The following is a 27,210-nucleotide window of genomic DNA, read 5'->3' on the forward strand; positions in this document are numbered from 1 at the left end:
TAATATAATAATTTCCAGTTTCATCCATATTGCAGTATCAGAATTTTAACAGAGTAAAATATTATAGGAACTGGAAACAAAGCAAAGGAGAATAACTATTTTCCTTTGATTTTATAAATGGCTAAGTCATCCACGTTTATGAACTTTAGAGTTCATACATCCTAAAGAGAAATTGGAATTTACAATGGAACTTGTATATATAATGGCTGAATCGCTAACTGGGATGAATATTCCTAAACAAAAACAACAAATTAATGGTGCATTGGTGTGTCTCAGTAAGATCTGTTGAATAAATTTATCTCTATCCAGGCTCTTAGCCTACTAGCATAAGTGAGAGTTTGGCCTTATGAGGGATTTTATTGCAAAAAGTTGTCAGAATTCTTCTAGTCTCTACATTTGTGAAATTTACACATTAAAAAAAAAAACTAAGCATAGATTAGCACTAGTGGCTCATGCCTGTAATCCTAGCTATTTAGGATGCTGAGATCTGGGGATCATGGTTCAAAGACAGCCCCAGTAGGAATGTCCATGAGACTCTCATCTCCAATTAACCACCAGAAAACTGGAAGTGGTGCTGTACTTCAAGTAGTAGAGCGCTAGCCTTGAGCTGAAGAGCTGAGGGACAGCACCCAGGCCAAGTTCAAGCCCCAGGACTGAAAACAAACAAACAAACAAAAACCTAATCAGAGATAAAAGTCATATCAGTTTTTTAAAAAAACCATGAAAGTTGACTTCCCTTCAAGTTTGGAAAGAGTGGTCAGCATTTCTAATTAATGGACTGGTCATAATTTGTATTTGTTCTCCTCCTTAAACACAGTCTAAAAATTAAAAAATTAGGTTAACATTGAGCTTCAAAATTAAAAATGTTTGATTTTTTTCCAGGACTGTAACATTTTACAGATTTCACTAGTAAAAAAAATCTCTGGAAATTATATAAAAGCACTCAAAAATTTCTCCACTAACAGAGGAAAGCAAATCCTGCCTTGACCTTTAATAAAATGCATGATGACATTGTATTTATACATCACCTTGACAAAGAGAGGAAGTCTGTTTTCTTTGAAGGCAAAAAAACTGAATATATGGTGTTGACCACTCTTGGTTAGTGGCACCAGGTTGCCAAAACAGTCAACATAGATGGGTTTTCCTTCTAATACCTAAGCAAAAATGGAGAAAAAATACAGAATTAAATACAACTATAACAGCATTTACACAAAGAAGTTGTACTACTACTACTTGGAAGTTTCACTTCTTAAATATATGTATGAGTATTACTATAGTTAATTTGCATGTAAGAAAATAGAACAATGAGCCCTTCTGACATTATTTTATGAAGGGATAATAAGATGGGAGGAATGATGAGGGAATGAGGATGAGATTGATCCAGATTCATTGTTTGCATCCATGGAAATGTCACATTGAAACCCCTTTTTTACAACAACTATATGCCGACAGATAAATTTACATATACACGCACAAACAGAGATAAAAATATGTTGGCAATTGCCTTTTTGTCTTATATACAAAAGAAAGCATATACTAGAATTCCTTCTTTTTTTATTAGTAGTAAGAATCGTCAAGTTCATAGTAGTATTTAATATTCTCATTTATAATACTCTATGCTAGTGTTACCTCACAGGTTACCCTACAAAAATCTATATGTATAATTTCTAACTGTAAAATTACAAGTGAGTAACTTTTGACATCACCAAAAGTTAGATGGTTAGACTTCAATATCCAAAGATTTACACTGATAAACATTTTTTTTAAAAGTAATTGGGGAGGGAACCATTAAATGTCCTACTTCAATATTTGCACAAAACAAAGTGCTTACAGGGTTGTTGTTCACGAGGAAGAAAAGAAGAAAGGAAGGAAAGAAGGAAGGAAGGAAGGAAGGAAGGAAGGAAGGAAGGAAGGAAGGAAGGAAGGAAGGAAGGAAGGAAGAAAGGGAGGGAGGGAGGGAGGGAGGGAGGGAGGAAGGGATAGGAAGGAAGGAAAGAGAAAGAAAAGAAAAGAAAGAAAGGAAAGAAAGAGGAAGAGAAAGAAAGGAAGAAAGAAAGAAAGAAAGGAAGAAAGAAAGAAAGAAAGGAAGAAAGAAAGAAAGAAAGAAAGAAAGAAAGAAAGAAAGAAAGAAAGAAAGAAAGAAAGGAAGGAAGGAAGGAAGGAAGGAAGGAAGGAAGGAAGGAAGAAAGAAAGAAAAGGAAGGAAGGCAGAGAAAAATAGAAAAGAAAAGCAACCAAGAAAAGTGAGACATCAAAATGGGATTGTTATCAATGTATTTTGAGTTCATCATTAAAGCCTAGTGTTTCTCCAAATATTATTCTTTGTCAGTAGTACAGTTGAACTCAGGGCCTTGTGCTAGCTAAGCAACTCTCCATCAGCTCTACCATTTGATCCATCCCCCAGCCCTCCAAATTATCTTTATAGGAATCTTTTTATCTTCTCCCGTTCATAGAGATCAACCCTATAGGACAGGCCTAAATCAGTTGAAAACGACTTATTTGGGGCTGTCTGATTTTGGTCCTTTAAGCTAATACAGGTATAAAATATTCTTTAAAAAAACTACCCTGCATATTATACTCTATTTGAAACATAATCCAATAATAAAGCTGTGAGAGTATAGCATATTTATCTTTTTGATACAGTACCTCTACATCCCTGCTCCTGGCCACCTCAGAGAAGTTTTCTTGTTGTTCAAGAGTCTTGTCCACCTTATCATCAGTCATGCAGAAACATCTTAACCTGGCTTCAATGGGGTCATGGGATTTGGCAAACACTACAAATTTGGCCATATAAGGTACACAAATAATTTCTCTATATACTTGTGATGCAAAGGTAACAGATTCTTGGATCTGTCGACAATCTATCAGCCAGAATCTATAAAAGGAAAGGAGAGCAATTATGTAAAGTTTAAAATAAACCCCTTGAAAACACATCGACCTTATGAGCAATGGAGCCATCAAATATTTCTTAGGAAAAGAAGGAAATGAAAGAAGGGGATAATAACCAGAAGGTGAAGGAAAGGGAAGAAGAAGGAAGAGCCTATGAAGTCAGGTAGCAAAAGAAGTACAAAAGGGGAAGAGAACAAAGAGAAGAGATAAAGATGTATCAGGATTCTCAGACCAACTATTCAATGTTATATTTGTTTTTCTTCCTTACAAACTCTTCTTTGTATTCAGTTTTCTGCAAAGATCTTTAGTGTTTCAGATTCATTTAGATTCATAAGTCCAGTATGGGAGACTTTATGGTATATGTGAATGAGGTCCTATTATTTTCCCTGCTTACCACTTTTACTTTTTGTTGTTATTGTTATTGTTGCTCTGGTTCTGGGGCTTGAACTCAGGGCCTAGGCATTGTCCCTTAGCTTTTGCACTCAGGGCTGGTGCTCTATCACTTGAGCCACAGCTCCATTTCTGGCTTTGTGGTAGTTAATTGGAGGCCAGAGTCTCATGGCCAAAGCTTGGACTGACTTTGGACCTTGACCCTCAGATCTCAAGCTCTTGAGTAGCTAGGATTACAGGCATGAGCTCCCAGTGCAGGCCCCTCCTACTTTTAATTTCATGTCCTGATGCTTTTTGACAGTAAGTTCTCAGCTTTTCCTATAGCCACATTCTTTCCCAAGGACCTTTCCAGTCCTCAAGATTAGATCAACTCTACCACTTACAAAAATCTTCTCTAGAATGTTCAGGGAGTGCTGAGTAGATTTCAGAGAATAAATTATTGGCTTCAGATGTATGATTTCCAGACTCCACGAAATATGAGATGATGTTGGGAGGTTTTTGTTTGAATGTCATTTTTCTCAGTACAATAATGTTGCTAAATATTTGCAAACTCTCAGAGCTTCACTTAACCACAGGTTCTTAAAAAAAAGAGATAATTTCATGGAGAGAATGAGATCAACAGGTAGACACTTTTCCAACTTTCTATTTATAGACTTCCGAAGATGTATTCCATAATGTCTTCTATTAAATCTTTCTCCAACGATTATTCTCTTAGTCCTGATTCTTTTCATACAGTCTTCAACATTCCTAGAGATCTTCTTATCCAGTTAAACCTCTCTTTCTTTCAAAAAATTTCATCTATCTCTCTTTCAAATTGTAACAAAATATGCATAACCAAGTTTCCCATTGTAATCATTTTAAAGAGCATTTTATCCAGGCACTGGTGAATCACACCTATAGACTCAGTTCTTCCAGAGGCTAAGATGTGGAGGATCACAATTTGAAGCAAGCTCAGGCAAAAAAGTTCACGCAACTCTTCTTTTCCCAAAAATAATCAGTCAAAAGTCAGTCTGGAAGCATAGCTCAAGGGGTAAAATGACTTCACAGCAAGCATGAGGCTCGTAAGTTCAAACTCCAGGACAGCAAAAAAAGAAGGCAAAAGAAGTAGTCATTTTGTGGCATTAGAATGTGATGTATGATTGACAGAACACACTGACTGAAACACCTGTTGGCTCAGTAGCTCTACCCTGCGCATGAACTATTCCAACACACCTTGCTTGTGGTGTGTCCTATTACTCAACCATTTCTGCATTTCAATCTTTTCTTCCCTGGCTCATAGAAATTAAGTGGTGTGTGTGTGTGTGTGTGTGTGTGTGTGTGTGTGTGTGGTGTGTGTGTCTGTGTGTCTGTGTGTTTAATTCTGAGGCTTGAGCTTGACTTCTCCCTTCTGCTTGGCTTGCTTACTCATGGCTGGTGTTCTATCACTTGAACCATGCTTCCTGTCTGAAATTTTGCTGGCTATTTGAAAAGGAAGTCTTTTGGACTTTTCTATCTCTGCTAGTTTTGAACAGTGGCCCTCCAGGTCTCAGCCTCCTGAGTCATTAGGATTACAGGTGGGAGACTGGCTAGAATTTAAGTTTTAACTGCTCCCATCTGTAAAATGAATGTGTGAAGGTGTGGTTTGTTGTTCCACTTCAGTTATGCACTCCTCGTAATATCAAATTAAAACCATGAAGATGCTTAACATTCAATTAAAGACCATACCAATGGGAATTTAGAATCAAAACCTGAGTTAATGTGTGGTATATTATATAAAACAAGGTAGCTTCAGCTTTTTGAGATATGAATAAAGGTATTTAAGACATAACTAGATAATATGCAAATGTGTTAGGTTGTATAAGAATCCTCTGAGATCTTTGAGCAAACAACAGGGAGTTGTGTTTGTGTTGCTGAATCAGCAACTGAGGCTATTTGGTTAACAATAGAAAATTTCTCATTCCTAAGACCTCTGAGACTGGAAAAATCAGTTGTGACTGTAAAACCACAGCCAGAGTTATCGAATCACACAGCCAAAGCAAACAGGCACTTATTTGCCTTCAATTTCAATCTGATGAGTAGGTCTTTGTTAGTGTATTGCTGGTGTATTACCTGACAGATGTAGTTCAAAATGAGAAAGTCATTAAACAAAAATGTCATTAAAATCAAACAAAAAAATCACTTTTAATGAATTAAGAGAAAAAAAAATAAAACAACAATAAAAATTTTTAAAAACCACCAGTGGGTTTGGGGGAAGTTGTGGAAACAGCATGGAGTTTTCCACTTGCCTGGCAGACACGTTGGTGGTGAAGGAAACACACTCATTGACGAACGTGAGCGGCGTGGTTCCTGTGATGTCTTCCCACTGCGCAGGGGTGGTTCCACCTGAAACAATACGAATGTGAAAGGAAGTTAGGCCAGACTCCGGACTCTGGGCCGTAAAGACAAGTCACCGATTCGCGCTGTGTTCACCAGTCCCATCCCTCATCCCCTTCAAAATACACATCGAAAGCAAAATGAAAAGCACAAAAATCTGCAGGCCAAAACACGAACATTGGGGGATTATAAAGAAAAGCAAAAGACTCCCCAGTACTGACCACTGTTGGAACACTTAAACTTCAAAGCCTTAACAATCTTTTATTGTAATTTCTGGGCTCCGAAGATGATGTTGAACAGTATGTAATTGACTATTTTAAGAGATCTGCTAGCTAAATAAAAAGATGGAAACCTCCTTCAAATAATCTAAATATTCTCTTTTTTATGAACCTCCTATTTCATGCAAGTGTTTTCAAAAAATGAAAAAAAATGTTTGAAAAACATTAAGAGCTCAATAGATGCTACAGGGTGAATGAATGAAAGAGTGAATGAATAGCTTTGGTTGGAGGGCATGGCTCAAGTGGTAGAGAAGCTGGAGAGAGAAGGAGGGAGGGACGAAGGGAGAGAGAAGGAGGAGGAAGGGAGAGAGAGAAAGAGGGAAGGAGGGAGGTACAGAGAAATATTACATGATGATCTTTGTCCACAGGAATCCCCATGAAGGCTAATGACCTATTTTACTTCTACTAAGACATTAAATTTCCAGATGAAAACAAAAAACAATCAAAGAATACAAGCAAGGTATGTCTGGAATGAAAAAAACAAATCTCTTGACTGCAAAGTTTCTTAAAGAAGAGAGTCACTTATCAAACACAAAGTTATGCAAGCTTATTCTAGTAAGTTTTAAAATATGCCCACACCCACTCCCTCAGACTGCCGCCAAAAATACTTAGCAGAAATTATATAATATAGCAAAATACAAATATCCAAACGCTTAGGTATTTTAAGTTAATGTAAATGTACTTATTATTTTTAAATAATTTTAATGAAGTGTAGAGAATTAAGTGTAGTTTAGCAACAGCCCATCTGAAGACACGACACAGGAATAAGTAGAATAAATGGCACCCATGCCCATATGACATCATCCTTGGTTATCACAAAGGCAGAGTTTGCCATAGACACTCTTCAGTCTCTACGTTTTCTCTGTGTATCATTATGCGTCTCATGATAGATGAGGAAGCTTCTTTGTTGTATAATCAACCACAGAACAGATATTATGGGAAAGTTAAGTAATGGCTGGGCAAGCATGATCTCTGAAGTAATCTTATGAGAAGCAAATGATTTATTTTCCCTACACACATTGTGGTCCATCAAAATCAAATTTCTGTCACCAAACTTTGGGGTCAAGCTTAATTGTTCTTTGTCTTGAAAAAATTAGAAAGAGACAACAAAAAATAGGGTTGAATATTTCTGTCAACATGAAGGAGACATTTTTTTAAAATTCAAATACAACTAAAACAACCAGGGATGTGTTATCCTTCCAAATGACCAAATATCAGCCAATCTTAAAGAACTCTCTCTGATTTTCCAAAGGTAATTCTATCTGCTGTTGTGATGAAGACAAAAACAATTCCTACATGGAACCATTTGGTTGGACTACTGAGTACAATAAAGATGCAACTTTTATTTTTCTCTCAAATGGATACAAGTCTTCAGTGAACACCGAAAGTCGGCCTTTGGAGGTGTGTGGGCTAGGGTTTGACCCTGAACCCTGTCAAGCAAAGTACAGATCTTTCTATGTTGGTTTAATGCTCAGCAAAATGAGGTTAAAATTTCCTTACAGAATTTCCCATATCAATTAAATAGTAATGTATGTAAGGTATCTAATAACTTGACAAGCACATTGCCTTTTACCATTTACTTTCCCTAATTAATTGAAAGTGATTTTCCTGATTTGTTGCATGGAACCCAACAGACATCTTATACCGAAAGTAAGTTAATGAATACTTAAAGTTTCTTCATTTAGAGTTCTCTATTAACATAGCCCTATGCGACTCACCTGTGATACTGCATAGCAATCTTAGGGTTGGTGCATCTCCCCCAAAACCATTCAACATGACGTCACTTGAAGCTTTGGGGACTGGAATGGTCATGGTGATTGGCTTATGGAATTTTCTTCTTCTAGGTTCCAAGGTGACAATGGGGCTGAAGGTAGCTTTGTTTCCTAAGATCTTCTTAACAAGCTCACTGTGCATGGGCTGAGCCTTTCAAAGTAAAGAGACACATTAAACTAAACTATGTATCCTTACACCTAATGCCAAATGTCTTAGCCAATATATTGCTTTTCATCTCACAATTAGCTTGGTAGACTTCAAATATGGCAGCCATAAAGATTTTTTTCCACATTATTTCCTCACTTTTATTGATAAACAGAAGTAAATATGTGGAAATACAGGGACTCTGATCAACATGTTTGAATCAAGTGGTTTGTTGGAACATCATTTTTGATTTACTTAATTGTTATTATAAAGGTGATGTACAGGAGGATTACAATAACATGAATCAGGTAATGAGTCCATTTCCTTCTGTTTCCTCATTCTTGCCCACTCCCTCCCTCCCATCTCCACCCATGAGTTATATAGTTCATTTTCACCAGTGTCCAATGAGCAACCCTGCTGCACATTTCCACCCTTCTTCCTTTGAGTTCTGTGCCCTTCCCTCTCCCTTCCCAAAGATATACCTGTGAATACACCATACATAAGGTGAAGAAGACAGAATCATCAAAAACTAGAGACCAAGAAGAAGGGGGGGAAGAGAAGGTGGAAGGAGGAGGGGGTGGTGGTGATGGTGGTGGTCTTTTGATTCCATGTCTTGGAGTTCATTTTAGTACGTATATTAATTGATATACATACTAAATACTATTTCTGAGCATTCACATCCAACTTTGTCGGACTTAGGGTCTCTGATGGCAACTTTTGCTCAGTAAGGAATCATTTGATTCTCATTTGTAAGGGAAATGTTTAATTGTTGCGGGGGAAGCAGTCATGGAAGGAAGGATCCACTGCATTCCACGCGGGCTTACCTGGAGCCCCACTCGGATGCGCTTGGTCAGAGCCCCCTCCGGGAACACGGCCTGCACCTGGGGCACCACCGTGCTGCTGAGCACGCCTCCCTCCGGCCCGATCAGGTTGCTGTCCTGCTTGATGCGAGAGACCACCGCAAAGTACTGCGGAAAGTCCCGAGTGATGATGCGGCAGATTCGTTTCTTTTCAAGGTCTTCCGGGCTATCCAGCACTGAGACAAGAAATGACGCATCTGCATCTAGCAAGCATTTCCTTTAGCAAGCATCCTAGCAAACTCACTGAGCCGATGTAGAAGAAAAACTCGTTCCTATCTGAATAGGAAAAATAGCCAAAGCCAGGTTGCCTTCACAACAGAAGAAAATCAGTATTGGAACGTTTTATGGCCTGCCAGTGTTTAGCCTGCATATTTTCTTTGTGAAGGTGGCACTTTTCAGGGCCACTGTGAACGAGAGGATCTCATATTGTGTATGGGAGGGTGTTTGTGGGCAAACCAGCCCTGAAGATGAAATTGTTCTATTCTTGAATGCTGCACAATTTCTCCTTGCACAATTCAAAGTTACCTCAAGACCAGCTCTTCTACTTTTAAGAACTAACATAGCCCTTTTGCATTCCTAGGGAAACAGTGCAGGAATAAAAAAGGGTAAGGTTTATGTTCATACCTTTATACCAATGAGGTAGTTGTTTCTGTGGTTGTCACTTGGATATATCATCTAAGATCAAAGGCTGGGCTCTATATAAATTGTTTTAGTGTAGATATGTAGGGTAATACAAAGAAAACAGACTGGTTGAAAACACAGAATATTTGAACTAAATGGCTCACTGAATTTTAAGGGATTTGGAAACCGGTTCCTTTTTAGAAATAATTTTTAATTAATTATAACGGCATTGATAGTAACTATTTTTGGTTGACTGCTGGGTATGCAAGACTAGCTAGGAAAAGGCAAATGACCAAGATCTGATTATTTATAATCAAGGGCTGATACTCAGATAAATGTCTAGCATATGCTTATGAAAACAAAAACATACTTCCAAGCATACAAACACAAATATACACAAATCTGATTTTTTTTTCATTTCAAAAGAAACCTTTACATATATAGAAAGGTTGGTCCCCATTAAATGGCAAGATGCCATTACTCATGTCTATGTCAATGACAGGTAATCCTTCAGAAGAATATCCCAAATCAATGTGCTACCAAAACAAATGGCTCCCAAGAAGCTAAGTATTACAGGGGACAAGCCTTATCAGCAAGAACTCTGGAATTGTGTTTGATGGTACATGGCCAAAATCTCAGTACTTAGGAGGCTGAGGCATAAGTATCAAGAGTTCAAGGCTAGCCTGTGCTACATAGGAAGATTCTATTGCAAAATGAACAAAAAGAGAATTCTGATCACTTTGTTTGGAGGATTCTATTCTACACATTTAGAGAGCATACTTTATTTCTTCACACACCCCTAGGAAAGTAGTCTTTATTCTTTTTTTAATTCTCTAAAATTTTAATTGAAAAAAATGAAAACTTTATGAAATACTCTCCCCGGCCTGAGGTTGGTTCCCTCTGTCTTTGATTCTGGTTATGGTCCTTGTAATGTGTCTCCCACAGCCTCTGCGTCATTTCATAACCCACCAGAAAGGTTGAAGGGTTCTACTCAATTCACTTCCTTTGTTTTTAATTTTTATTGAGATTAAGTGTTTACATAAAATTTACAAATTTCACAGTGTTGTGAGATAGTGACAGTTAAAGTCACAAACACATTTTAACCTTCACAAGGAAAATGGTCATTATTCTGGTCTATAAGGTTTGTGAATTCTATGAGCTTTAACATGACAACTATTTGTTCCCACATCGGGTGCTATGTACATTTCTTTCCCTTTGCTTAGTGTGAGCTGTTCCTCTTTCTCTCTCATGACCTCCCTCCTATCGATGCCTTTGAGTTGTTTAGCCCATTTTCATCAATGTCCAGTACAACTGTTGTATATTCTAACCTCCACATTTAGTGAGCATACTTTATTTCTCCACACACCCTTATGAAGGTAGTCTTTATTCTTTTATTCCTTCTTCTATTTTTTATTTTATTTAGAGGGCATATTTTATTTTATTTTAAGGGCATATTTTATTTTATTTAGAGGGCATATTTTATTTCTCCGTATACCCCTATGAAGATGGTCTTTATTCTTTTATTCTTTAGTATATTCTTTATTCTTTTATTCTTTATTCTATTCTTTATACTTTATTCTCTTTAGCCACCTGAAGCTATCACCAGGAGTCCTGGAAGACTGAAAAACTTGACAAACAACTATATGTACCCTCACATGTCCATCAATGTACACAACTTGGTATGTTTTTTGGCATTTGGCAAGGGATTTGCCCTATTTTCTTTGTAGTGATTTAAAGTAGACTGTGCCGCAGAATTTGGTTAGTAGTGTTTCTCCATGTATCCTATGAAGGCCTAATATTTCAACTGTGCTTTTATAGAATAATACAGACTTGAGAGCTGCTCTAAACAAAAATCATGGTACCCAATTAGATATGATTGTGTGTGTAGGCTATTTAACCCTGCTCTGAGTTATAGGCAGAAGGATGAGTGAACTTAATTTTCATGTCTCTTTAATAATAAAATGTTAAAAAGAAATCTTATCCTCTAACATACTTTGTTAGATGCAACAATTCCAACAGAACACTTTAACACTCAGTTTCTGAGATTTAAAATTTCCAATTTGGCATTATAGTTTTGTTCATATACCGGGGCTTGAAATCAGGACATTTAAGAATTTCCAATTTGGCATTTTTATTTTGTTTTGTTCCAGAACTGGCGCTTGAAATTAGGATCTGTTTTAGATTTTTCACTCCTGTTTCTCTACCACTTGAGCCACAACACCACTTCTGACTTTTTAGTGGTTAATTGGAGATGAGAGTTTCATGGACTTTCCTGCCCAGATCGCTTTGAACCATAATCCTCAGATCTCAGCCTCCTAATTAGCTAGGATTACAGGTATGATCCATCAGCTCTCAGCCTCAATTCTAGTATTTTAAAAAGTCATGCTTTATTATCCAGTATCATCCATTTTGCTACAAAACAACATCTATTCTAATTTAAGATTCCAAAAAGTTTTACTAAATACAGAAGTGCTTTGTAGCTCCTTATTAGAAGAGGCATTAGCTGTCTTACAGAATTTTCTTTTTCTTGAATATAACAGAAGCAAGATTAGGTGAACCCATGACATGCATTCCAACACATCACGTCGGAACACAGCAGAGATCCTGCTTGTAGCCGAACAAGGCATACACCCACACACCTAAGTTAAAAGGAAGAAATACATCATTTTTATGCATCTTTTAAAATCCTCCTCTGAAGTACCTTCATCCATGCCATTAAGAATCTCATTCAGCTCATCTTCAGTGTAGTCACAGAAATGTTCTTTCCAGTTGTCCCCATTCTCACTGCGCAGGACCACAAGTTCCCTCTCCTTCCCTCTAAGGGCGGCAAAGTGCGGGATCTCCACGATCACAGGCCTGACATAACAATGCAGAACACTGAGTGTGGACAAGAACTAACCCACAGTAAGACAAACACCTCGACCCTGTCTGTTACAAAGTGACCTGGAATTCTGCTCTTTCTGGGGACAGGGACATAGCGGGCTGTCCTCCAGAGCCCGGTGATTAGCAGATGGTGGTGCAGTAGCTCTCCACCGCAGGGCCACCGATCCTTAGGTACATGCTGCAACTATAAGCCAAATGACATTTCCTTGTGAGTGCATGTGGCATTCTGGAACTTCTCCTTTGATCAATGTAGGTAGAACACATTTAACCAAAAGAAATGTGCATGCATATCTAGGATGTATGCCAATCTCCTGAAACATTTTCTACGAAGTGCAAAAATAAAAAAAAAAAAATGACAAAATGGTTTACGAGAAGGGAAATGGCTCATACATTGAAGAAGTCGATGTGTTCTAAATGAGATGCCAAAAAGGTAGATTACTTGTGCTAATGAGCCATGCACTTAGGGTTTTGTCTATAGTTACTTCAAAGAAACAATAGGCATGTGTACACACATAGTATGGCTTGTCAGAAATGTGTCCAATGCCTATTATGTTCAGGATTCAGAACATGCACCATCCTACAATTTTTTAATAGCACATTCATCCTCAAAAAAAAATTAGAGAGGGGCTTTCAATTGTTTTTTTTTTTTTTTGAGTCCAGGTTGCTTTGATACAGACTCCAAACTCATTATAACCACATTGGAACTAGCACAGAGTATAGCTAGGCAGACCTCATGCTTGAACGAAAATGAAGATCACAGCACTTAAAGGGGAAAGATATAGAAACATCACTCAAAAACAAAAAACAAAAACAAAAACAAAAGTCACATACCACAAGGGTCAGAAATGGTCCACTCGAGATAGATTATACAGAATTTAAATCATAGAGAGAGGGACATGTCATGGGTCACAATGACAAGAAGAGAAATCATATTGCAGAAGGAGGAGAAGAATGGGGGGGCCCAGCAGCCATCAATTTGTTTTAAGTCACTCCTACCCAAGGAATTTGGTTCCAGGAGGCCCCAGCTGAAGGATGCGGCTGACCAGACTTTCTCCCTCATTAAGTGGGGGAGGAGCCGTTGGCAGGTGAAGTTTACTGAGAGTACATCCAAAGCAGCAGTGAAAGAAAGAACATAAGTGAGCTTCAGGTGTCATCGTCCACAGAACCCCAGCATCACCAGCTGATGCACAGGGTGACTTTGGGTGTCACCTTGTGTGTGGTTCTGCTCTCTCCATTGGTCCACAAAGAGCAAGGGACAGAGAACCCAGAGTGGACAATGGAGGTGCGTCTGTGGCCAGAAGAGCACTGGGCTGTCAGATAGGTCCTTAATTAGATTCACTGCCAGGGCACTAGCCAACCAAAAAAAAAAAAAAAAAAAAAAAAGTGGGAAAAAAAATGTTTCACAAAGCTGTTGGGAATATAAGAAAAATTCTGCTCTGTCTAGAGGCCAGATGTTTTCTGAATATTTCCCAACAGATTTGAAGATTTATTTTTTTAAGGCCCTACAGCTACCTGAGCGTGTGGGCAAAAAAAAAAAGGGTGTGGGGTGGGGAGGGGTCCGAAGTTAGAATATGAAAAGAATCATCAGCGATCTCTCCAACCTTAATGATCTTTCCCAAAGCACCCCAAAACTTCACAGGCTCCTAAAGCACTGATCTGCCTGATGGGAGGGTACGCAAGGGTGATTTTTGCAATAGGCACATATTGGCACACCTTTTTTGCAGTAGGAGAGTAATTTGGGACAACTTGTGAACCGTTTGCTCCAAATTACAGCCTTTAGAACATCTCCCAAGTTCTAAAGTAAGAAATCCTCTTCCCCACCAGGCAATGACAATGGACAACATTTCCTCCAGTTTTTTCAGTCGCAGAGACTTGAGGTGACAGACTTAAATACAATTGATTGGTTTCAAAAAGAATTTGAAACTTGTCCCCGCTCCAAAACTTCATCCTTGTGTCCATTTTTATTTTAACAGTTGTTGTTCATTTCTTGACACACAGAGATGCCATTTCATAAAAAAAACAGCAGTCATACAAACCAACAGAAGAGAAAACAAAGCTGCTCGAAATTGCCAAAAAATAAAAATAAAAAAACCCGTGCGTGGCGAAAGGGAGCATTGATGTTTTCTTCTCAACACCAGCTGAGGCTACCTAAGCAGTTAGGGTCCTTTTCAAGCTTAGTGTAGCAATTTTGATAACAGAAAGGAAAAAAAATAAAATCACACAAACAAAATCTTTCCATAGTCTCTAAAGGCAACACTGTTCTTCAAAGTGAAGAGAACAATACTGTTTCATAAATTTGGGCTTGGAATAGACCAAGTTGTTTTTTGTTGGTTTTTTTTTCTTTTCTTTTCTTTCTCTTTTGCTGGGTCTGGGACTTGAACTCGGCCTGGGTGCCATCCTTGAGTCATTTTGTACTCAAGGCTAGTACTCTACCACTTGAGGCATAGCTCCACTTCTAGCTTTTTTTTCTGAGTAGTTTATTAGAAAAATGAGTCTCCTGGACTTTCCTGGCTGGACTGGCTTCAAACAGCAATCTTCAGATCTCAGCCTCCTGGGAATGATAGGCATGAGCTATTGATGCCAGTTTTGTTTTTCTTTTCTTAACACTTTGACACTTAAGTCTCAGTTGAGAAAAAAAAATTTTTTTTACAGCTACTAACACATTGAAAGAGAAAAAAAATAATAATAAACTTGAATGTTTAACCTTTTCCTGCCCGGAAGTAATAGGCGGATAGCTGGCATCAGATCTCACTTGTGCTTCTTAGAAATATGGCAAGGCACCAACCTTCTTCCCCAAGGGAGTGACGTACCTGTGGCATTCCATCCTAGGGATTTCATTGAGGGACACAGTTCATCGGTGATTAAGTAAGAGGCTTAGCAGAAACCCTTACCCAAGGAACTGAGCACCAGAGGGTCCAACTTCGATCAGGCGACTGGCCAGGCCTTCCCCTTCCACCATCGGAGGCATTGTCGCCAGTCTATGGCGTTTGACCAGCCGGCAGGTAACTCGTGTTGGGGCTGTGCATTTCCGAGGTGGAATAATGATTCGGAGCCCATTGTGTCTGCATCCTCTCATAGCACCGCCTCGGGCATCCACCATAAAACTAACCAGGAAACTAAAAGGTCAAGAAGGAGGGAGATTAAATATGTGTTGAAATCGAAGAATAAGCAAGCTTTGCGCAGTTAACTTTTTTTTTTCATAAAGTTTGTTCTCAAACATTTCTTTTTAGTCGGATGGCATGGTGGTAAAACCTTTGATTTCAAATTTTATTTTTTTATTTATATTGTTTTAATCATGTATCACTGCCATTTGTTACAAAATGACAATCCCAATCTTTGTCAGTAATGTTGAATATTAACTGTAAAATTAAAAATAGATCTAACTGAGTTTGAGAGAAACTGGGATGGAATTATATGACGTTCATTGACAAGTTTTCTTTTGTTATCAACACAAAGTCTTCTGAATCCTCCTATCTATGTCCCAAATAATCCTCACATTAAAATAATGGAAGCATAGATCAAAGAGGAAAGACTGAATTGCCATTTTTCTAAATTAATTCAATTTGGCTTTTCAGAATTATATATTGTCTAGCCCACTGTCATACAACTCCATGACTTTAAAAAGTTTTAAGTACTTCCTTCCAGTCATGCCAATACCTCTTGTTTCAACGTCATCTTATACAAAATGATATTGAACTCGTTGTTTCCTGACAAAGGTGAAAAGCAAACAGCTCAATGCTGGGAATAGAAGTTATCTGCTACTTACAAGAACATTTTCAACAAATTTTTGCTGGGATCTCCCTGACATACCATTTTAATTGAAAGAGAGGGAATGAGATCGGAGACTATTAATATACTTACTCTTTGTTCTGTTTCTGAAGTATAACTTGGGTGGGAAGCTCTGGTCTCATGCTAGTGGGAGATGTCTATTAGGATTTTCCCCCAATGTATAGTCAACTGAATGTGGAAAGTCATAACTTGGTAATATAATTGCACCTATTAACTTTGACTCCACTTATTTTAAGTGCACCAAGAGAAATTTTCTGAATTTATCAGTTGTTTCCTTTGAATGATATGATTGAGCTTGAAGCCTTGTCTCTTTATGAATCCTTACCCTCTCTGGCACTCAGTTTCTCAAAGATCAAAGGATTAAATAGCACAATAATTTAGTCATTGTGCACACATACACAGACACACACAGTGTGAAGACTGTTAAACAACAATACCAATGTCTTTCCCATTTTCACTGCATTTGCAAGATCTCTACACCAAAACAACAATAAAATAAAAGCAACATATAGGTGTCTCATGGGTCTATTTATAACTACTAGCAACAGAACCAGATTTGACACCTAGATATTGCTTCTATGACAACATGGAGAACACTTGAAAGGGTTTTATTTGTTGTTGTTTTTTGCCAAGTAAGTTATGGGATAGAAACACAATACATTGATGTTATTCTTAGACAAGGGAGGAGGAATATCTTTAGCGTCTTCTTCATAACAGAATACAGAATTCATTAAGCATGCCATTAAACAGAAATCCAGTTGCTAGTAATAAAAAATGGGTGTGAAAGAACCCAAAGTGCCCATCTGAAGCACGACATGCAGGATGAGATCACAAGAGGAGCGGCAGCCCTCGGCATGCATAGCCAGGCAAGGTCTACCATTCATCCCCAGCCTCTGAGCTTCTAGACAGGGACTAAGTCCAGAATTGAGTCAACAGTTCATATGGAAGTGTCGATACTTCTGTTCTTTATTAAACTACCATGAAAGACTGAGGATGGATAGCTCAAGTGGTAGAGTACTTGGCTAGCTTGTGCAATGCTCTGGGTTCAATCCCTAGTATTGAAAGAAAAATTTAAAACAAGAAAAGGAAAGAGATAATGCTGATATTTTTCTTATTACTAGGCGTTATTAAGAATTCTTTAAAAAGTGTATTTGACTTCCAAATGTACGATGATTCAAAGGAGTAAGTAAAAGAATGGATAGAACTTCTAGATGGATATGAAGATTTCATTTACATTCTTGAATAGGATATATTTGCATTCATTTTTGTTGGAAAGTAGGAGAAAATAAGCTATGTTTCCATTAGAGATGTCTTCAACTAGCAATGCTTCTACATTCACTGCAATATATATTTCTGATTCATGGACTCTTTTGAATTGTTTGATTTCTATATCCATGGGCAAACAGAATAAGGATTGTAGCTAGAATTCTAATACACTGCCTGCTGCAGTCAGTACTCTATAGCATCAATACCTTTTGATGCACTTAAAAAAATTCCACACTCATCTTACGTGCTATTACAATTCCACTATATGAATTCCAGTAATGGCTTACGGCCTCTATAAGATCAACACTCCATCCAGCAGAACACGGAGAATATTACTGATGACTCACTCCCTACAGAATGAGTCCAAGTAACCATGTACTTGACTATAACCGTGTTTATATAATTACCTTAGATTACATCCCTGAGTTTCTGTCACTGAAACTCTCATTTTATTTTATTTATTCCATACCTCTTTCCATGTGAACTCTGCCAGGTACTCCACTAATAACAGTCACAGTCAGTGCTGCCAAGAAGCTCAGAGTCTAAGCCTGGATTTCATAGAAAGGTTTCATCATTGTTAACTTCCTGGTCAATGAGACGTGACCTACGGTCTCACCTAGAAGCCATCTAAGAACCATAATGTCAGAGACCATGTCCTCCATGTTTTTCATGCCTAATATAGTATGTATAGAACACACAGTTGGGGGGGCTGTCATAAACTAATTTTTGAATGAGTGAATCAATGAACAAAGAAGTGAAAAGGTGAGTAGTAAGAAGCTGTGTATGTTTATATCTAACACTGGGTAAAAGTAGGAAGTGAGTTAATTCTTTGGTCTCTGGTCAATTATTCCAATCAGAATCCATTCAATTTACTACATTGATACAGCAAAGAAGGTAGGAAGTATTATTCCTACTTTTTAAATATACTGACATAATTTTTATTAGAGGACGTGTAGAGGGGGAGGAGAAAGTAAACAAAACCAAAAGGTTGACTCTAACATAAAGAAACAATTGGAAAGAAGTATCATATGAAGAAAGGCCAAAGATGAGGAAATCAAAATAAAATACTTGCAGAAGGAAGCTGTGAGGAGTGAAATTTGCCTGCAATTATCTTTGTGTCATTACAGGCCAGGAAAACAGTATTTAAGTATTGCATCATATGCAAGTGAATCAGAAAAATTAAATGCCTTGTGCAGGGGAAAATTAAGTTTCTAAAAAAAAAACTTGGTGTTTTTATTAAGTAAATAGAGAAGTGACATGAACTAACAGAAAATAACACATTCAAGTGAGGAAATTTTCTTTAGAGAGAGTGAGAGAGAAGAGGGAGAATGAAGTAAAAGAGAAAGATTTCAAGAAAAAAAAAAGGAAAGACATGGAAGAACTAAGTAGGAGCAGTCAAAATGAAAAAAAATGCTTATAAATCTAGCAAGAAAATACTCTAAACAAACTAGACTCATGATATAACTGGTACATAAAATGTACAGTATATGGGATTGCACACCAAAGGAGGTTTTCCTTTAAATAAGAAAGAATGGGAAAAAATAATGACTGAAGTTTACCACTAGCTGCCAATGAAGTCTATAGGTAAAGGTCCATATGCTTATTTGACTTCAGTAGTTCACATTTTAAAACTGAGTATTATTGGATTGTTTCCTCAAAAGTATAATATGATGGGCTGGGAAGGTAGCTCAGTGGTAAAGCGCTTGCCTTGCATTCATAAGGCCCTGGGTTCAATTCCTCAGCACCACATAAGCAAAAAGAAAAAAGCCGGAAGTGGTGCTATGGCTCAAGTCGTAGAACGCTAGCCTTGAGCTGAAGAGCTGAGGGACAGCGCCCAGGCTCAGAGTTCAGGCCCCACGACCGGACCACCCCCCAAAAGAAGTATAATATGAAAAGGTGCTACTTGGACAAGTATTTGAAATAAGGAATGTCTATTCTGAATGTACAAAGTAGCAACAAGGAAAGCAAAGTGTAAGAGATGCTTTGCCTATGTGGAACCCAGGTTGAAGAGAAAGGTTTGGACCTTTGAGTCATGACTCATTAATTTATCCGCATACTAGAGTTGATTGAATAAATATAATTTTCTTATGTGTGAGGAATATTAAAAATGTATGTGACCTGGGTGCTTGCAGCTCACATCAGTAGTCCTAGCTACTCAGGAGGCTGAGATCTGAGGTGTGAAGCCAGCCAGGGCAGAAAAGTCCATGAAACCCTTATCTCCAGGTAATCACCAAAAAGCCAGAAGTAGAGCTGTAGCTCAAATGGTAGCGTGCTAGCCTTGTGCAAGAAAGCTCAGGTATAACACTTAGACCTTGAATTCAAGCCCCAGGATAGGTATAAATAAAAGCAGAGAGAGAGGGCATGTGATCCTGCCTGAAATCATTTGGAGATGAAAAGAATTGAAGAGCATAATACTGGAGATGGTGTGTAAATTGAATTAAAACCTCACTCTATAGTCCCTAGGTGTAAGACTGAAGCCTCTCCTGTGCAGACGGCTAATTGTAAAGTCCTGATAAAGTAAGTTATGTGTGGATAAAGCAAATAGGATTCAATACATGCTTGTTATTGTTTTGAATATCTTGCAAATTAAAGCATGTATAATACATCTCCTAAAACTAGGACAACTAACACTTACTGAGAATTTGTGCATATTCAAATTTGTGCATGGTTCAATATGGCAATGGAGTATTTATCTGCTCTTTAAATAAAACATAAAAATATTAGTATCCTAGAGCAGAGGAGAACATGGCCTAGACCATGTTCTTTTCCAGGTCTAGACTGTCTGTCTTGAATTTGGAAACCATTGAATTTTGCTCTCTCATCCATAAAACAAGAGACTACCAGACCAGCTCTAAGTTTCCTCCTGGTATTAAAAATGCTAAGTATAGTTAAGTATTAACTAGGTTAGAAACCCTACTTAAAAATAAGTGGTCCATTTCAGATGCTCTGGAAAAACTGCATGTCAGAAAATAATGTCTTTAAGAAATATGCATCATTTTGCTTGATGGGTAACAGTGTTTTGCTGGAAATTGCTTATATATTGCACTCAACATCAAATTAAGATTATACAGACAATAAAAAAAGAAGAACAAAGAAAAAAGAAAAAAAACTATCAGGTCTCCTGGCTTTAATTGCACATCTAACTTTCCAAATGAAATTCAGCAATCATGCAAAAGTAGGAAAAAAATAAGGAAGTTTTCTAAATTGTGAGATACCAGGTTATCACAATTTAAAAAGAATAAAAGCAATCGCAATATGTCTTTTATTATGCAGATGACTTGCCCACAGATACACAAGTCGATTAGCTAAACAGGTTCATGCTTCAGAGGAGGCAGAAAACATGGACTCAGTCTTCAGAAGATTATATCCTCCACCCCAAAAGTTACTGACATTTAAGTTTTACTTTTAATTCATCCAGGGCCATGGGGAGTAGGAAAAGAAGATTGCAGCATTCAGAGTTAGTGACAGGTGAAAGAACAAGAGGAAAAAAGATCATCAGGGTGCTTCAGTGATCTACAAATACATAGCAAGAGAGCTGCCAAGTCATTCCAATTTTCCATGAGCTCTGAGAAAAAGACTATACCATGCTCTTCACCCCTCCTAACTCTCCACAAATTAAAATTTTAAAAAACGGATAAAAATAGATTTTTAAAAATGTGATTTCAGTTTGTTACAATTGCCAAGTAATTAAAGTCAATTGCTTAGGTGGATGTGTGCCAAAATGTAATATTTAGAGTGTGTTGGAGAAAAAACAAAAGGGTAGCCACAGGATGTTTTAAAAACTGAAAATATAAACTTACCTTACTGTAAAATGATAAAATGTGGTACATGTGGGATGACTACAATAAAAATACTTATAACCAGTAGATGCGAAGAAATACTTAAAAATAACTTTAAGTAACAAAAGACCATGGTTATTTTTAGAATGCTAACTTGAGTCTTTCTATAGCACCATCTCAAAAAAAATTTAAAGGTTGCACTTAAAGCAGTAATAGCAAGGAAAGGCACTATTAATAAACCTTCAGCCTTTAATTTCCCTAAAATATGGCGAGACAAAGTGGGGGAAAAAAAACACTTTTCCTGAGTGCCACTTAAAATCACAACCTTTGGTAAAACTTTAAAATAAATGCACAAATGGCCATAATTTGGGGGAATAAAATTGTTAAGCTCTATGCAGCAATTTTTTTTTCTCAACCCCTTCCTGCCCCACAAAACTAGCAAGCAAACAACAACAACAACAAAAACCTGAGATGTGAAGACCATGACTCAGACCAGCAGAGGTTTAAAAAAATATATTTTGGCCCAGCTCCAACTCATGTTCACTACCATTAACCATGCCTACTTTTCCTTCGCAGAGAAAGAAAAGGTGAGCAATACTCAGGACTAGAAGAACTTGACTTGCTGATTCTCTTTGGCTAGGTATCTTCCACACTAAAGCATCCTGAGACGGGGGATAGGCAGAAGGAGATGGCAAAGGAGGAAGGAAGAGAAAGAATTATGCAGAAGTTCACCTGCTGTTGTCACGATCAAGACATGGAGAGGTACGGCTGAAACAGAATAGATACTTTAGCACAGAGAAAGAATGGAGAAAGTGAAAATATAAAGAATGAAACCAGAAGTGACTTTTAAACCAAGGTACATAATTCATATACCAACACACTATTCATCAGTAAAAAGATGGAAATACAAATGAGATACAGCTCTATGCAAATGCTGAGAGATGAACAAGGTATATGTGACTTATTTCCAGTTTAGGACGCTGGGGGGTTGTAAAATCACTGGATAGGTAGCCTTATTCAACACTGGCTCATGGTGGCACTTCATGGAATCTGTGTGCACGGAGCTACATAACATCAAGAGATGCAGGGAGTGAAAAAATAGCAAGTCTTTGATTTGATAGATACAGTTTTGACTCAAAAGCTCTTCATTCAGCCTTCTAATACTTTTTTTAAAAAAAATGATAATGCCCTTCTTGTGATCACAAAAAAATGCAAACAGAAAAGGCACAATTTAAGGCATAACTTTGATGACAAACATCAGAATAGGTAACATCATTATTTTTTTTTTTCTTTAGGATGTCACTCCTTGCATTGGGAATTGGGCCTGATATCTAAATCCAACTTCTGGTCCTACCTTTCCTTCTTCTACCCATGAGTTTGCTCTTCCTTAAAATCCTCCATGAGTTTCTATATAGTTTACTCATGTTTTCAACATTTAATGAGAGATAAAAATATTCATAAAGCCAGAAGGTAAATGGCTCATGCCTATAATCCTAGCTACTTAGAAGGCTGACATCTGAGGATCCTGGTTCAAAGCCATCCCTAGCAGGAAAGTCTATGAGACTCTTATCTCCAGTTAACCACCAAAAAGCTAGAAATGGGTCTGTGGTTCACATGGTAGAGTGCTAGCCTTTAGCACAGAAAAGCTAAAGGATAGTGTCCAGGCCCTAAGTTCAAGCCCAGTACTGCTTTAGAAAAGTATTCATGGTCAACTTACCAGAAATCCAATCTTACTGCATACTTTGCTTTGTTACTTTATAAAGGAAAACTTGGGGAGGCGGGGGTGGAAAGTAACAAGTATAAAAACCCAAAAGAATTTGCCTGTGTGTATCTTAAAGAACACCCAATGTTATATGAAATATGTGAACAACCAATTTAACTGATGTAAGTACTTAGGCAAACTTTTAAACTGCCAGGTGAAATAGACTTAACTTGCTTGCTGCATGTCAGATATTTCCTTAACTGAGCAAGTATCTCCAACATATTTTAAAAATACTCTATTCTTTAGAGTCTGTGGTTCATAGTCAAATTGTCTTCAACATGTTTTGAAAGATCACCATTGTATGGATTTATATTACCATAGTATTTTATAGCACAATGCCATAAGTTGACTTTTAATCGGTGGCACTTGGCTGTCATTAAAACACTATGAAAGTAAAGAAATTTGGAATAACAATATATAAAATATAAAAAGAATTACTAAGCTGATCCATTATATATTTATAAAGTGAAGCAGACTAGAAAATTCAAATTTGCCCTAGCTTAGGTTTATATGATCATGACTTATAGTGCTAGGAAAAGCTGATGATTAGATTCATGGTGTTTCAATGTGGCAACTCCATAAAGAAGAAAAAAATGGTACCATCAGTCTTTAGTCAGACTGGCTGTATTTAGTGGACATAGAAGAGTCGAGTCACTTCACTCATTTCTTCTCTTGCCATGAGCTTTAGTCTTTGAAAACATGGAACAGAGGTAAACTAAAATCACCAGTCCTGCTTTCTGGTAAAAGCAGCACCATTTATTAACCTAAGTTAACTTTATTAAGTTTAATAGAACATTATCAATCTATATGAAAATCTAATTGTATAGTAGTCAAGTTTATCAATAGTAAAGTTTAAGAGTCATTTTTCCTCTATATTTTGACAGGTTGTGAAGTTGTTCAAGAATAAATTCAATTAATTAAAGGGAAAGCCAGTTCTTATAAAAGTTACTATGCAGAAACCTGATACATAATGAATAAAATTACAAGAAATCACTGTTGTCTGACATGATATGAGGAATGCTATTTATATATAGTAAGATTATGTTAATTTTCAAATACCACCACACTTAGGATCTTTGAGGTTTCCACATAATTTCTCATCAGGTTAGAAGCATCTATGGCATTGTGTTGTTGAAATACTATAGTAGAAACACTAATACATGATGGATTACATAAGTAAAAAGTCAAATATTACAATTACTAATTGAATTAATTGGTTTTGTCATTTTGAGTCTTTGGGGTACATTTTGCTTAACTAATCTGCAACTTGTGAAAATTTTGGAACTTGGGTCTAGGGATTGTATAAACATTTACAGCTATATGCTGTTGAGTATTCATTTTCCTGAGGTAGGTAATGATTATTTAGGAAGTGTTTTATCTATGGATTTAATGACATAGAACTAATCTTACAGATAAGTAAACTGAACTGCAGAGATGTCACATGACTTGTCCTCAGTGTCACATGTGGAGTATTAGCATCATGATCTAAACTCTGATTAGTCTGGCCCTAATACACACTATTAACCATTACATTTCTCTCTGACTAGCCCCTGTACTTCTCATCATAACATTCTGTGTGTGTGTGTGCGTGTGTGTGTGTGTGTGTGTGTGTGTGTGTGTGTGTGTGTGTGCTAGGCTTGAACACAGGGTCTGGGGCACTGGCCCTGAGCTTTTTTGTTTTGCTCAAGGCTACTGCTTTACCACTGGAGCCACAGCTCCACTTCTGGTTCTTTGGCAGTTAATTGAAGATGAGTCTCTGGGACTTTTCCTGAGTAGCCAGGATGACAGGCATGAACTGAACTGAACTACTAGCAACTGGCCTTGAATCAGAGTTGAATTCTTTATTTTACTCTCAATCCACTGCTTCGGCCTCCTGACTGCTGGAATTATAAGAATCCACCACTGTACTACAATCAAGTTTAAAATAAATTATTCATATTAAAAATTACCATAACATGACTTTTTTTTTGTCGGTCATGGGGGTTGAACCTCTGGGCCTGGGTGCTGTCCCTCAGCTCTTCAGCTTAAGGTGAACGCTCTACCACTTGAGCCACAGCACCACTTCCAGTTTTGTAGTGGTTTATTGGAGATAAGAGTCTCATGGACTTTCCTACCTGGGCTGGCTTTAAACTGTGAGCCTCAGATCTCAGCCTCCTGAGTAGCTAGGATTACAGGCATGAGCCACCAACACCCAGCTATTACATGACTTTTTAAGTTGAGCTAATAATATTTAAGTATAGTTTATCTAAAATAACCACTTTAAAGGATGAATATGAATTTTAAATAATTATGGTTTCTAGATTCTTGTCCATTATTCTCCATCTATCTCCAGGCCTCTTCTCCTTAATCATCCTTACAAAGAGTCTTAGTAGCAGAATAAAATGTTACCATTTTAAAAATAATTTATAACAGAAATATTATCTCATCTTATACATAATATGTAAGTAAGTTTGGATGAGAATTTATTTTTTATTCCCAAGAAAACTACCTTTGTTTATTTAACAGAACATAACATTGTGTTTATTTTTGGTATCTATATAAATAATTTAATATACTATAAACTCCATTTAGTAGATGATTTGACTAACAAATCCAAGATGTTTAACTAAAATATCTTGGAACATTTTCCCAAAAGGAGACTAGATTAGGATAATAAAAACAACTGAGGTCCATTATTTAAAATAGTACTTGGGATTATGGCTAAGAAACTGGGATTAATAATTCAAACCAAAATAGCCCATTTTGTTAGCTAACATGTGGTTAGGGCTATTAAAAAGGAAAATAAATGAAAAATATGGAGATTTTATGTATAATTATGATATCACCATATTATTCAGAGCAATGACAATGTAAGAAAAATAAAGAGAATAGTGTCACAATTTAAAACTCTTTAAGGAATTTATATGATACATAATTGAATCCTTATACTGCAACAATATGTTAGAAAGCATGATCCAAAGTCCTGATTTTTATTGAGTTAATACAATTTTAACAGGCAATATTGATTTACATACTCTTTAAAGGATACTAAGAAGACAATTGAAAAACTGCCTGGTTGCATGTAAACTTGCTTTTTAACTTAAATGCCCTCTTTAAACAGTTTAAAGAATCATCTGCATATCTGGATGGTTCAAACTTCTGCCAACTTTATTTTAAATCATTAAAATGAGAGGAAAGGTATTCAGTTCAGAGGGCCATGCAATTAATTTTTGCAAGTAGAAATGTTCTAAGAAGTAGCTGGTTCAGGTCCTCTTTTTTTCCCCCTGATGTGAACAGTCAGGAGGTCCGCCAGTACATTCTGGTTAGTGAGCAAGCTGCTTCTTTGACGCAATTCTACTAGTTACTTTAAAACAATGCCCAGCTTTCTGTGCTGAATGCAACTCTTTCTCACTGTGTCATTTGTGAAGCGACAGTCCACAGATGGGAGAAAGCAATGTTATTTACAAGTTTGAACAAAGGTCACCTCCACTGCGAAGCTAGCCATCCACTAAAGCTGCTGGACAAAGCAGTTATTTTCACTCCCATCTCCTTTTACCTCTTGATCTGGATACATAATATTGATGTACTCACCCAGAATGAATGGGGCTGGAAGAAAGAGCCACGTTGTCTAAGTTCTCAGTGCCCCAGCTCAGACGATAAGAATTCCTTTCTGCCTCCTTGGCTAGAGTTGACACCTACACACAAAGAACACTGGATTTTATACAAAAAAAATAAATAAATAAAGGACTCTGCTTCAATTAAAGGAAAATATAATCACATCTGAAAAGTGGCATTACAAGAAGGAGGGGTTGCCTGGGAAAACTTTCATTGTTTTAGAAAATCGCAAAACCAAAGCATTTAAAGTAAATACTTTATCATGTTTATTTTCTGTTCAATTATATGAGAACTGAGATCTCTTTAGTATAATCTTTGAAGAAAGTTGTTGCTCGTCTATGTTCCTATATCCAGCCCTGTAAAATTAATAAGATTCCCACCTGAAATTAAATTATTTCAGAATAAACTGAGCGTTGTTCTTATAGCTGATATTTTTAAACATTGAAAGATATATATTTTTTATTTTTATTAGCATTCAGGGAAGGAGGGTTTATTGTGACATTTCCATAGATGTGCACACTATAATCTAAACAGCCTCACCCCTCTACCACTCTCTCTTAACCCTGTTCCCCTTAAAACAATTTCAACAGGTTTCACACATGCAAATAAACGACTTCAAATGTATTCATTCTCTAACCCCCTCCTTCTCTATGGCCCCTCCCCCATGGAAGCCTATGTTATACTGAAAGATATATTCTGTGCTGTGGCATTTCTATGACAAAGGCATTTTACCTAACTTTCCCCCCTAATTACAGAATTTATTTTTTGTTAATCAAACCCACACAAACCCTTACATAAAATACTTCCCGAACAATGCATTTATGGCTAAAG

The 27,210-nt window shown here is 37.1% G+C and overlaps 1 protein-coding gene across 6 annotated transcripts in view; it reads right to left on the reverse strand.

Annotated features, from left to right (window-relative positions):
- Ank2 (ankyrin 2) overlaps window positions 1–27,210 on the reverse strand; it is a 238,274-nt gene that overhangs the window by 36,147 nt on the left and 174,917 nt on the right. For 4 of the 6 annotated variants that reach the window (XM_042697574.1, XM_042697572.1, XM_042697573.1 and 1 more), the window contains exons 25-32: window positions 26,356–26,459; window positions 15,081–15,305; window positions 12,008–12,162; window positions 8,650–8,861; window positions 7,627–7,831; window positions 5,543–5,639; window positions 2,646–2,874; window positions 1,029–1,154 (exon numbers count right to left, since the gene is read on the reverse strand). In XM_042697574.1, coding sequence (XP_042553508.1) covers window positions 1,029–1,154; window positions 2,646–2,874; window positions 5,543–5,639; window positions 7,627–7,831; window positions 8,650–8,861; window positions 12,008–12,162; window positions 15,081–15,305; window positions 26,356–26,459 — 1,353 coding nt within the window. Of the gene's footprint in view, window positions 1–1,028; window positions 1,155–2,645; window positions 2,875–5,542; window positions 5,640–7,626; window positions 7,832–8,649; window positions 8,862–12,007; window positions 12,163–13,185; window positions 13,285–15,080; window positions 15,306–21,755; window positions 21,792–26,355; window positions 26,460–27,210 lie in introns of all 6 variants that reach the window. The other 2 variants (XM_042697569.1, XM_042697570.1) reach the window with 1 other exon arrangement.

Source organism: Dipodomys spectabilis, unplaced genomic scaffold (genome assembly GCF_019054845.1).
Source record: "Dipodomys spectabilis isolate Male_0828 unplaced genomic scaffold, ASM1905484v1 ptg000225l, whole genome shotgun sequence".
Lineage (NCBI taxonomy): Eukaryota > Metazoa > Chordata > Mammalia > Rodentia > Heteromyidae > Dipodomys > Dipodomys spectabilis.